At 50.0% G+C, this 12,365-nt stretch overlaps 1 protein-coding gene across 1 annotated transcript; it reads right to left on the reverse strand.

Moving 5' to 3' along the window:
• Positions 1 to 5,851: 5,851 nt before the first annotated feature.
• On the reverse strand, positions 5,852 to 10,019 carry GHRH (growth hormone releasing hormone). The gene is made up of 5 exons (XM_045981822.1): positions 9,925 to 10,019; positions 9,507 to 9,611; positions 8,013 to 8,132; positions 6,054 to 6,075; positions 5,852 to 5,976 (listed from the first exon to the last, which is right to left on the reverse strand). Exons 1-4 carry the CDS (start codon positions 10,002 to 10,004, stop codon positions 6,066 to 6,068), a joined length of 315 nt encoding a protein of 104 aa, XP_045837778.1. The 5' UTR covers positions 10,005 to 10,019; the 3' UTR covers positions 5,852 to 5,976; positions 6,054 to 6,065.
• Positions 10,020 to 12,365: the final 2,346 nt, after the last annotated feature.

Genomic DNA, 12,365 nt, shown 5'->3' on the forward strand with positions numbered 1-12,365 from the left:
CAGAGGCTTGACCGAGAGTTTGTTCTAGGGCTTCGGGGCACATAACAGGAGGACTTAGCCGGGAAGTACTGTTGACACGGGGCCATGGTCTTTCTCTAGGCCTTTTTCCATTGCTCCTTCTTGCCTCTTGCCCAACAGGACTGTGAATTGCCTGGAAAAGCAAGCATCCTTTCTTCTGCAGCGGCGGGCACCCTCTGTCTGCAAAGGAGTCCTGTTGGTATCTGAAGACCCTTCTGCTTTTGCCTTGAGAGTTTGGGCTTGGGGTGCAGTGGGGAAGGGAAGGAATTGTCTTAAAAGGAGGCTGACTGCATGAGTATTCTTAGACTCAGACACACCTGTCTCAGGAATGCCCCCCTTTTTTTTTTTTTTCCCTTTTTATTAATTTTTTCAGCGTAACAGTATTCATTCTTTTTGCACAACACCCAGTGCTCCATGCAAAACGTGCCCTCCCCATCACCCACCACCTGTTCCCCCAACCTCCCACCCCTGACCCTTCAAAACCCTCAGGTTGTTTTTCAGAGTCCATAGTCTCTTATGGTTCGCCTCCCCTCCCCAATGTCCATAGCCCGCTCCCCCTCTCCCAATCCCACCTCCCCCCAGCAACCCCCAGTTTGTTTTGTGAGATTAAGAGTCATTTATGGTTTGTCTCCCTCCCAATCCCATCTTGTTTCATTTATTCTTCTCCTATCCCCCTACCCCCCCATGTTGCTTCTCCATGTCCTCATATCAGGGAGATCATATGATAGTTGTCTTTCTCCGATTGACTTATTTCACTAAGCATGATACGCTCTAGTTCCATCCACGTCGTCGCAAATGGCAAGATTTCATTTCTTTTGATGGCTGCATAGTATTCCATTGTGTATATATACCACATCTTCTTGATCCATTCATCTGTTGATGGACATCTAGGTTCTTTCCATAGTCTGGCTATTGTAGACATTGCTGCTATAAACATTCGGGTACACGTGCCCCTTCGGATCACTATGTTTGTATCTTTAGGGTAAATACCCAGTAGTGCAATTGCTGGGTCATAGGGTAGTTCTATTTTCAACATTTTGAGGAACCTCCATGCTGTTTTCCAGAGTGGTTGCACCAGCTTGCAAGGAATGCCCCCTTTGAAGTTGTGCAGGGACTGCCCTCACCTGGGTGTATAATACCATGTAGAGAAGTCATAGTGAATAGTGGTGTTCATGGATAGACTCGGGTGTCAGGCAAGCCTGCTGTCACCACTTGGTAGGATGGTTGAGGCCGAGGGGCGTGGGGCCAGTGGCTGCAGTTCTCTAAGCCTCTTCTGTGGATGAGAGATAATAACTTGCCCACATTGTATAACTAAAGGAGCTTCGTGCATCGGGAGTGCTTGACCCAGCGCTTGACACCTTCCCTCATTAGCCCCTAGTTACGTACTCTGGTTCTTCACCTCTAATTTTATTGGTTGAAACATCGTAAATACATTTAGATAACTTTTGAAATACAGGTAATTCTTACCGTATTTATTGAATTGGCGGGTGGAAATGATTTTGATGGGAATGCTTTCCAACTCAGCTGGAAACTTCTACTGCCCCTCAGGTGACGTCTGACCACCCTGGCCTGTCTTCAGCAAGGGTCCTGACAGGTCCAGGTTGGTTTAGCCAGAAGTTCCTTCCATCCATCGATCCCCACCCTGCCCCTTGGCTATGAATTCCCACTTTCCCACACTGTATTCGGAGTTGAGCCCGGTTCTATACTGAGGTCTCTTTTCCCCTATCATAGTCATCCTGAATGAAACCTATTTTTACTGCTTTAAGTACCATGTGGGCTTGGTTTTCTCTAAAGAGTGCTAACCATGGCGGTTTAGAGTCCGGCTGTCCTGCTTGATTAGCCCTGTTCCCCTCCTTACCCCTCAGGGTAAAGTTTCCCATCAGTAAAAATGGGGATAATACCTCTGAGGGCTTTATAAGGATTAATGAGGTCATGCCCCAAACAACCAGAGTGCCCGGCCCTCCTCATTGACTCGGTGTTGGATCAGCGTAGATATGGTCCTCACTGTTCCTTCCTGTGTTTTGGGAGGAGCACAGTGAGCAGTCTGTACTATGTCCACGGCGTTTGTTTGTTGAATTCACTCCATTCCCCAGCTTGAATTTCCTGAGGCACCTGAATGAAGTCTTAAAACCACACCAGAGCCCTGCCCTGGAATCAAGAGTGAGTTCCCAGCTGTGCCCACGCCCACAACCCCCCACCCCCACCCTGCCACCGTGCAGTGAGGTGGGACCCAGCAGGGGTGCCTGACCTCCCAAACCTCCGTGAGGCCAGCACTGCACCTCCTTTCTCCAGAGGGCTGTGGGAGGGAGCAAATGGAGCAATGGACCGGAAGCCTCTTTGTGAACTTGAAGTTAATACAAACATAAGGGATTATCGTTAAAAGTGGCAAGTCCCCCATTGATTAGAGCATTTCTTTGGGGGGGGGGGGAAGGACCCCCATGGGAACAAGAAGCTTCCAGCCCCTCTGTAGGGAGGGGTGAAGTCTTTCACGACGCCATTAGTGTTGCAGTTAACAGCGATAAAGCGCAGGGATTGTCGCCACCGTGGTTTTTTTCCTTTATAATTGCATTCCCTTCGAAAAGCACAAGGAGGGGCGCCTGGGTGGCTCAGTGGTTTAAGCTGCTGCCTTCAGCTCGGGTCATGATCTCAGGGTCCTGGGATCGAGTCCCGCATCGGGCTCTCTGCTTGGCAGGGAGCCTGCTTCCTCCTCTCTCTCTCTCTCTGCCTGCCTCTCTCCCTACTTGTGATCTCTATCTGTCAAATAAATAAATAAAATTCTTTAAAAAAAAAAAAAAAGCACAAGGAGCAGTGGGTTCCAGGGGTCATTATTTCATCTGAAAAACTAATTGGAAGTTGAGAGACACCTCCGTTTTTGCTTTTGTCAGGATGGAGGAAAGAGATGAGCAGGTGAGTCTGGGGGAGGGAAGGGGCCTCGGGGCTGGCCATGGCCAGTCCAGCATCCAGCAGGTTCTCCACCGTCCGGCCTCTCTCGGCTGAAGTGCACTGCCAGCCCTCAGTGGCCAACCCTCACCTCTGGAGAGGACTTTTGTCCCCCATTGTTGGTATGGCCCTGGGCAGAGCCACCACAGTGGCCCCTGCAGAGCCTTTCCCACGCTTGACATTCTTTCTGGAGGATACCCTGGGGCTCCCAGAGAGAGCAGGTGGTCTAAACCCTGTGAAGAATCAAGCTGGCTTTACAGCTCTAGTGCAAGGAGACAGGAGACCTGCCCTCCAAACCCGAGGTCAGCGCTGTATGTCCCTGGAAGCCGGGATCGCTGTCTTGGGGGTCCTCTGCAACTCGAGATTGCTGAGATTCTTCCTGCACTTTTAATCAAAACGGACATCTCATCCTGACTTTTCCTAGTTGTTTTTAATTCAGCTAGAGCAAAATACACAATCTTAACTGTACAGCTCAACGAATGTTTATATCTAATGACACTGGTGTAACCATTGCTCAAAGCAAAATAGAGAACAATTTGATCGTCCACCCCACCCCCTGAAAGTGTATAGGGTAGGTTATGTGTGGAGGTATCTGGCCCAGGTGAAATGGTGCCGGGATAGAAAAAGCTAATCACTGACATAGGCACCTGTGGTCAGTGGCTTCCGTTCTCTGCCTCCCGTTAACAGCAAAACTGCAACAAAAGAATTCTCTCTACTGGCACTATCTCCTAGACATAGAATGCAAGCTGCACAGGTGATTTTAAATTTTCTAAAACCAGGGGCGCCTGGGTGGCTCAGTCGGTTAAGCATTTGACTTTTTTTTAAAGATTTTATTTATTTGACAGAGGGAGAGATCACAAGATTAAAAGGCAGAGAGGCAGGCAGAGCGGAAGCAGGCTCCCTGCTGAGCAGAGAGCCCAATGCAGGGCTCGATCCCAGGACCCTGAGATCATGACCTGAGCTGTAGGCAGAGGCTCAACCCAGTGAGCCACTGAGGTACCCCAGGTCACTCCCTTCTTGAAACTCTGTCTTTGGTGGGCTTCTGGAATTCCTTTCTTTTGTACTGATCTTACTGCCTGCTCCTTCTTAGTCTCTTTCACTGGCTCCTCATCTTTCTGTGAAACTTTAAATGTAGGGGTTCCCTGGGGTAAGTCCTTGGACCTCTTTTTGTTTGTTTTTGCTTTCTGTTTGTCTTTGGTGATCTCGCCTACCCCCCTGACTTTCAAGACCAAACTGGCTGTCTGGATCTCCCTCTGACTCCAGACTTACAAACGCCAGTGCTCCCACAGCTTCCTCACTTGGATCGTTAAGAGGCATCTCAGACTCAACTGCTCAACTGGTCCAAACCCAAATTCCTCTTCCCCCCACCAAAGATTTTATTTATTTGAGAGAGAGAAAGGGCACAAGCAGGCGGAGCTTCAGAGGCAGAGGGAGAAGCAGGTTCTCCTCTGAGCAGGGAGCCCGATGTGGGACTTGATCCCAGGACCCTAGGATCATGACCTGAGCTGAAGGCAGATGTTCAACTGAGCGAGCCACTCAGGCGCCCCCAAACCCAAACTCCTAATTCTGTTCTCAACTCCTAAATCTCTTCCCTCAAAGCTCCTAAATGGCTACTCCATCCTTCTAGTTGCTCAGGCCAAAAACTTTGGAATCATTTTTTAAAAAAGATTTTATTTATTTGACAGAGACCATGAGAGCGGAGAAGGTCAGAGGGGAGAAGCAGACTCCTTGCTGAGCAGGGAGCCCGATCCAGGACCCGATCCTGGGACTCCAGGATCATGACCTGGGCCGAAGGCAGTCGCTTAACCAACTGAGCCACCCAGGTGCCCTGGAATCCAATCCCCATACCTTATCCATCAGCAATTAGTTCTCCCCTAAGAAAGTATCCAGAACTCGACCCTTTCTCAGAGTGATTTAAAATGCAAATCAGATCATGTCATTCTTCCATTCAAACTCTGTGATGACTCCTATCTTGCAAAGAGTGAGATCCCAAGTCCTCACCATGAGGACTCATGGACTCGCCTCACCACCGTGAGCTGTCCTCCCAGTTTCCCTCAGCCTTCTTCTGCTCATACCCTCATAATGTAGCCACGCTGGCCTCCTTGCCCTTGCTCCTTCTGGGTTCTTGCCTCGGGACCTTTGTGTTGCGTTTTCACTGTTTGAAATATTTTTGGCCCAGATACATAGCCAACCCCCTCTCTTCCTTCAGGCCTTTGCTTGAATGTCACCCTCTGACTGAGGACTTCCCTGACCACAGCCCAGCACATGTATGGGTGATAGCTACAAAAATGTCCTCCTGCACTCGCCAGTCCCTTAAATCTTTCTCCTTGGCAACTGCCACCATCTAACGTATTCTGTATTTACTTGTTTTTATTATTCTTCCCCCTCATTAGAATATAAGGTCTCTGAGATCAGGGACTTTGCCTCTTTGCTCACAGTCGTATTCCCAGTCCCTAGAACAGGCCCTGGCACCTAGTGGATACTCTATAAATATTTGTTGAATGAATAAATGATATCGCTCATAGATGTACAAGTCACTAGTGGATGAAGGATGACTTTGGCCCAGAGGGGACGGATATGGTGAAGAGCCTGGGTCTGAGCTGGCCTACCGGGGTTTGAATCTCAGTTCTCTCACTTGTCAGCAGTGACCTTGGCAGTTCAGTTACATTTCTTGTGCCTTCGAGTGCTTTGTCTGTGAAATGAGTACACCGATACCTCCCAGTAGGCTGTGTGAGGAGCATATGAGATTCTATGCACCAAGCTGTTGGGCTGGCATTCCGAGTACTTACTTGATTAATGTTAGCTATTTTTGTAGTATACCTTGTCATACTTCTTTGGGAAATGTAACTATGTAAAACACATTTTAAAAAATTAGGCTGGAGAGAGAAGGAAATTGAGATGCAGACCAGTATGGGGGAATTTTATTGTATTTATGATGGGGAAAAAATGGGTCAGAAATTCAATAGGGTTCACTGGATATGATTGTCTTTTGGCTGCCGGTAGCATAAAACACAGGTGTAACCATTGCTGTGGTTCAGCACATCTTCATCCTCAGGAATTCCTGTTCATCCTCAGGATGAACTTCTTCATCCTGAGAATCTTCATCCTCAGGAATTCCTGTTGCAGAAAGAAAGATAAAACTCAATTGAGGAGACTAAAGCTAGGGTGAGTTTGGCCAAGACACGTGGAACTAGGGTGATAGGCACACCAGGATCAGGAAGAGCGTTCTGCGTTCCAGAAGAGGCAATGTGGGAAGAAGGGAAGGATCTCATGCGTTCCAGCAGAGCGAACCCAGTCCTAGCCCCAGCTCTGCCAACCCACTCCTACTGACATCCCGGAATAATTACTTCCCTTTGAAGGAGCCACCTCTAATCCTCAAGACAGAATCGGGTTAGGTCATTCCTTCCCGAACATAGGTTCAACCACACCCCTAACATCTCTTACTATTTATCACAGATTACATAATCCGCCGTTCAGGTGCTTGCATAATTTCTGTCTGCCTCATTGAGACAGTACGGAAGTAAATTCCATGAGAGCAGGGACCCCTGTTGTCCTAGGCACTGCTGTACCCTCGGCCTAGAGCCTGGCACACAGTAGCCATCGGACGACTTTTCCAGGGAGGGGAGAACAGGTACTTATGAATCTCAATTTCCTCACAGGGCCACGAGGTGTACATAACGTGTGGTGGGTGTACAAATGGGCCATTTTCCAAATCATTCTCCTCTGACGATCGAGGTATGAGAACTCATTCTTCTCTTGTTTCCTTAGCCCCCCTCCTCGCCTCCAAGAGATGCTGGGATTTGCAGCCCTTGAGCTGGAGGGGGAACAATGGTTGGAGCAGTCTCCGGACCCCTTCCCTCCTGCTCTGTCTGCAGCTCTGGGAAGTCTCTGGCTTTTAACCTGCAGGAACAAAGCCTGTTTTCTTGGGACTTGGCCCTCCCTGGGGACACTCCACCCTACCCACTGGAGCCTGGCAGGAGCCATAAAGCCCGGGAATGATGACCTAATCTCAGCATGAGTGGCTGGGGGGAGGTACTATTCTTAGAATTCTAGTCTTAGGGACCTTAGAGGTGATTGGAGCTCCTCTTCCCTCCACAAAGCAGGAAACAAGGAAGCTGTCTTGCTGTGTGCCTCCCAGGCTGGTTCTCACCTCTCCTGCAGCCCGCCCATCTGCCTGCTGCTTGTGTCTCCACAGGGCTATAGTTGGTGAGATCTCTGGGCTCTTGGTGTCTAATTATGTTGAGAAGAAGGTGAGGGAGCACATGGAGAGCTCTGCTGGGAACAGGATTTGCTTAATAGGTTGGTGCAGAAGTGACTGGCAGAGCCATGCTGGGACACGTTTGTGATCATAGTTTCAAATCAGCCTCGAAAATACAGCAGAGTTTCTCCACAAACAGTCATGTCATCCCTGGGAAACTTTGTGAAGTGGAACTCCGTGTGAAAAAGGGAAGCAAACAGATCTTGGGACCAGCTGCTTTGCTTCAGTTTCCCTCCCCTGTAAGACGAGAGCACTCACTCCTGATCTTCCCTTACACCCAGTGGGACCATGAAGGTCAGCGACAGGAGGAATGACTGTCATCTGTCGTCCTCATCTTTCCTTCTCATGAGTGCTGCCCGTGCTAGTCTGCCTGAGGCTGTTGGGAGGGTCTGGCGTTCTCTTGGCTTTATAGTTTGGGGAACTTGCCAAGGGCCCCAGGGTGTGCCTGTCAGATCATCCACAACAGAACCCTCTGGGACCCTGGTTAAAATTCAGGTTCCTGGGTCCTACCCCGGCTCTATTTAGTATGTAACAATTTTCGTACATAGACTCTGAGCCTGGCCTCTTGCTTCACGCTGGAGACACAACAGTAGGTAAGAGCCGGTCTCTGGCATGCATTTTCTCCCCTTCCTCCAGTTCTTGGTGTGTGTAAGGAGAGACCTAGTTCCCAGTTTGCTTGGCAGAGCCCCAGGCCTTTGGAGAGGTGGAGATCCTTCCCTTTTCCCGGCAGCCCACGGGGAAGGAAGCCTCCGAGGTCCCGGACCACACACACGCATGCGCACACCCGTACTCCTACCTCTGCTTCTGCAACATGGCTGCCAGGGTGCTCTCCAGGGGCGTCTGCTTTGCGCCTGCCCACATACCGTCCACCTGACGGCCGAGCCGTGCCTTTGCTCCTTGCTCCCGGTTTTTCTCTCTAGTAGATTAGAAAAAGAGCAACAGTTGAGGTTGTCCTTTGGGTGGGATGTGGAGAAGCCTGGTAAAGGCCAGGGCAAAGTAAACAAAAGTGGTGGGTTCCTATGCCTCTTCCAAAATCTGTTGTGGACTCTTCCACCCAACTGAATCAGACTCAGCAACATTGAGGAAAGCACTTAGTAGTGAAGAGAACGGGTATTTGCAAAGTATCTCCCCACAGATTTCTTAATAATTATGAGGGGTAAGTATTAACTGGACGGAGGAGAAAGCTGGCAGACATCACGTTAACCAAGCAACTAGAGTTACCGTCACCAATAATGGGACAGATGGACACCACCTGCCTCCTGATAGGGTGAACCAAGAAGGACCCAATATCACTGCTGTGAACGCGTAACCGGAATCTAATCACGACGCAACATCAGGCAAATCCAACACGAGGGACGTTCTATAAAGAATAGTTGGCCTTTACTAACACAAAATGTCAATGTCATGAGAGACTCCAGAACTGTCCAGAGTAAAGGAAACTGAAGAGACAGGACCATTCCGTGCAACCCACGATCCTGGATTGGATCCCGGATCAGGAAACTTAAAAATTGCTACAAAGGACATTTGGGGGGAAACTGGTGAAATGCATATATGTACACTAAGTGCTAATTATGCTGTGATTATGTCCGAGAAGTTTCTTTTGTTAGCTGTTAGCAGGCACCATGCAGGAGTATTTAAGGGTAAAGGGTTGTGATGACTGCGGTTTACTCTGACACGGTTCAGTGAAACAAGGTGCACCTGTGTTTGTGTGGGTGTGTTAGCAAATAGGATAAAACAGTAGTAATTGTTGAAGGCAGGGGAGGGGATGTGGAAGTCCATTATATTACTCCTGTGACTTTTCTGTAAGTGTGGAAATTTTCCAAAATAACAAAAGGTACAGGCTGTGATGTCAGGCTCTTTGGACCCGAGCCCTGCCACTATTCGGTGTGTGTCCTTTGGACACTATTATCTGCACTGTGAGATGGGAGTCAACAGTGCCTACTTCATAAGGTTGTTACAGGTAGGAAACTAAGAGTAACGGCCGATGCTTCGAGTCCAGCTCTGTCCCGAGCGCAGGGAAATGTCCCAGGGCAAAGCCTTGGTTTCCAGCACAGAATCATGTCAAATGGTTAACCACCGTCAGTATTACTATGGGAGACTTGCATGGGGAGAAGCACAGTTGGTGTTCAGCGATCATTTGTGGGTAGAGGTAAGCTAGGGCTTCACATTATGGCCCTGCTGCTAAGGCAAGTCTGGAAGCGATAGATGCTGTGCAAAGGGAGGGACCAAATGTCCCTCCACCCTCTGATGCATGGAGATATAGGGAAAAATCCCCAGGCCGTCTGCTTACCCCTGCTGGCGGCTCATGATGTCGTGCAGTAGCTTGCGGGCTGACAGCTGGCCCAGCACCTTCCGGTAGCTGTTGGTGAAGATGGCGTCTGCATACCGAGGGACTCTATACAGGAGTCAGAGGTCAGAGGGTGGGGTGGCAGGGTCAGGTGAGGAAACCGGGAGCTGTACTCATCCTGTCCCTGTAAAGTCCTTCTGTCCGTTGCCCTGTTCACCCCCAGAGAGGGTAGGACCCAGGCCGGGAGGCTTCTCTGGAGCTCAGGGGCAGACCCCTGAGATGGGCAGTGAGGCGGGGCTGCTGAGGAGTTGGCTGTGGGCCAGCTTAGGGCTCTATTCTGCACCCCCTAAGACATCCCCCTCTAGGGTGCAGGGATAATTGGGGACATTGGGACATAGGCCCTGGGGGCAGGATGGCTTACCTGAGGGGCAGGGATGGTGGGAAAGAGTGGGAGTCACTGCTGAGGGTAAGGATCACCAGGAAGAACACCCAGAGCAGCATCCTTCACCCCTGTGGTGGCCCCTGGACAATGACAGAAGGAGAAGGTCAAGTGTAGCCATAGCCACGGGGATGCCCTTCGTTGGCAGGGCCCAGCCCTGGACCCAATTGGCTCTATGCAAACCTTAGTCCTTGTCCTTTGGAATCTGTGAGGTAGGAAAAAGGACCCAAACTCTGGAAGTCAGACAAACCTGGGTTCAAATCCTGCTTTTGCCAGTCACAAGATCTGATCTCATTTTCTGCATCTGTAAAATGGGCATGATAAGCTACCCTGCCGATCCCACAGTATTGGATGGAAAATTCATGATATTGGGGAAACTGCCCCTTGCTTTAAGGCATTGTTGGTGGAATTTGGGCCTCAGCAAGGGATGGGGGACCTTCTCCTGGTCGTCTAAGTCAGCCACATCCACTGTGGCACCGGCAGCAGCTCAGGCTCTGAGTCCCACAGATCTCTCAGTTCATAGCTGGGTTCTACCATCGCTAGCTGTGTGGCCCAGGAAAAGTGGCTTCTCTTCTCTGGGCCTCAGTTTCCCTACCCATAAAATGGAGTCTGTTATACTGACTGCATATGGTCCTTGTCAGGGTTCGATGAGATGAGAGAAGCCTGGAACATAAGGACTTCTCCAAAACACTTGCTGCTGTGACCTCATATCAGACCCACTCAGGGGGAAGGACTCCTGTCCTGTTCTGTTATTTGTGAAGTCAGAGGGAAGAGAAAGCTATACATCTCGCTCCAGATATTTCCATTCCTCCAAAGGGTTTTAGCCTTAGAAGAGACCAGGGAGCCTGGGGAGCCAGTGCGACAGAGTCGTCTAATAGATCATGTAATTACCCGTAATTGGGGCCTGCTGATACCATGCTCTGCAGTCAGGGGGAGAACAGGCAGCGGCGGGGAGGCGCCTGCCTCAGGGGGGGGCCGAGCCTCACCTGGCAACTCAGAATTGCCCACGGCGAAGTTGGGGTGACTCAACTACCTAGGAATTGGGTCTCCGCACTTCCTATGCCCCCTCCTCAGCAGGATATCTACTCCATGGGGCGACAGGCCCATGCAGGGGCCCAGCCAGTGCAGAGAGGGGCAGGGACCCCTCCTTTCCCAACATCAACCCGTGTCTTTCAATTTCTCTCCTGGCTTGTTGAATAGTGATTTCCAGCAGGCAGGGCCAGCCCTGGCAGGATCACCTTTCCTTTTCTGGGCTTACCTGGCCTCTTAGGGCATCACGTCCCTTGTACCAGACACCAAGGTCTTGGCTAACCCAGGCACACTGTGAGACGCAGGGAACCATCTGCAGAGATGGCTCAGTGCAGCCTGAGATCCTGCACCTCCAGAGCTGGAGGGAGCAGCCCCTCCTTGGCGTGCACCCCCACCACTCCCTCCCACCACCAGCAATCCTCCAGTTCCTGCTCATATGCTGTCTGCCAGTGAGTGACAGGGAGCTCACTACCTCTAAACCAGGATGTACTATTCTCAGCCAGCTCTTCTTCTTCTTCTTCTTCTTTTTTTTTTTTTTAAATAACATATAATGTATTATTAGCCCCAGGGGTACAGGTCTGTGAATTGTCAGGCTTACACATTTCACAGCACTCACCATAGCACATACCCTCCCCAATGTCCATAACCCAGCCACCCTATCCTTGCCCTCTACCCCCCAGCAACCCTGTTTATTTCGTGAGATTAAGAGTCTCTTATGGTTTGTCTCCTTCCAGATCCCATCTTATCTTATTTTCCCCCTCTATCCCCCACGATCCCCGCCCCCCGCCTCTTAAATTCTTCATATCAGAGAGATCACATGAGTTCTCGCTTCGGCAGCACGTATACAGAGAGATCACATGATAATTGTCTTTCTCTGACTGACTTCTTTTGCTTAGCATAATACCCTCTAGTTCCATCCACATCATTGCAAATGGCAAGATTTCATTTCTCTTGATGCCTGCTAGCTCTTCTTGTTGGGAATTTTTCTCATCATGTCAAGTGCAAAGCCCCTTGTCCTGCAAAGGTGTTGAGCTTCTACCTTCCTCATAAGGACTGGGGCTAGAGAAAGGATGAGAACGTGACATCTGCCCTCCACCCCTCACCCACACCCACTGCTGGGCCACCTGCAGCTTCTGCTCCTTCCTCCACAGACAAAACCCTTTGCATCTGATTTCTTTGCTCTCCAGACGGAGGATCTCAATCTTCTGTCCTCCTCTTCATGCCATATCTCATCTAGCCCTCCCTTCTCCTTGCCTGGTCCAGACTGTCTCTCTAGCAATGAACTTTCCTAAGCACAGAGATCTTTGGAGGTGAAGAGAGCCCCTTGACACGAACCCTACTGTTTCTGTCTCCCAGCTGCAGCCTGGACTTTCTTGCCTTTTTTGCTGCTGATC

This window comes from Meles meles, chromosome 16, assembly GCF_922984935.1.
Source record: "Meles meles chromosome 16, mMelMel3.1 paternal haplotype, whole genome shotgun sequence".
Classification (NCBI taxonomy): domain Eukaryota; kingdom Metazoa; phylum Chordata; class Mammalia; order Carnivora; family Mustelidae; genus Meles; species Meles meles.

Excerpts from the sequence above, each read along its gene's own strand:
- GHRH (XM_045981822.1), bottom strand. The coding sequence starts at position 10,004 with ATGCTGCTCTGGGTGTTCTTCCTGGTGATCCTTACCCTCAGCAGTGAC. Across the intron at positions 9,612-9,924 it reads CCACCATCCCTGCCCCTCAG|AGTCCCTCGGTATGCAGACG; the intron begins GTAAGCCATCCT and ends ACTCCTGTATAG. Across the intron at positions 8,133-9,506 it reads ATCATGAGCCGCCAGCAGGG|AGAGAAAAACCGGGAGCAAG; the intron begins GTAAGCAGACGG and ends CTAATCTACTAG.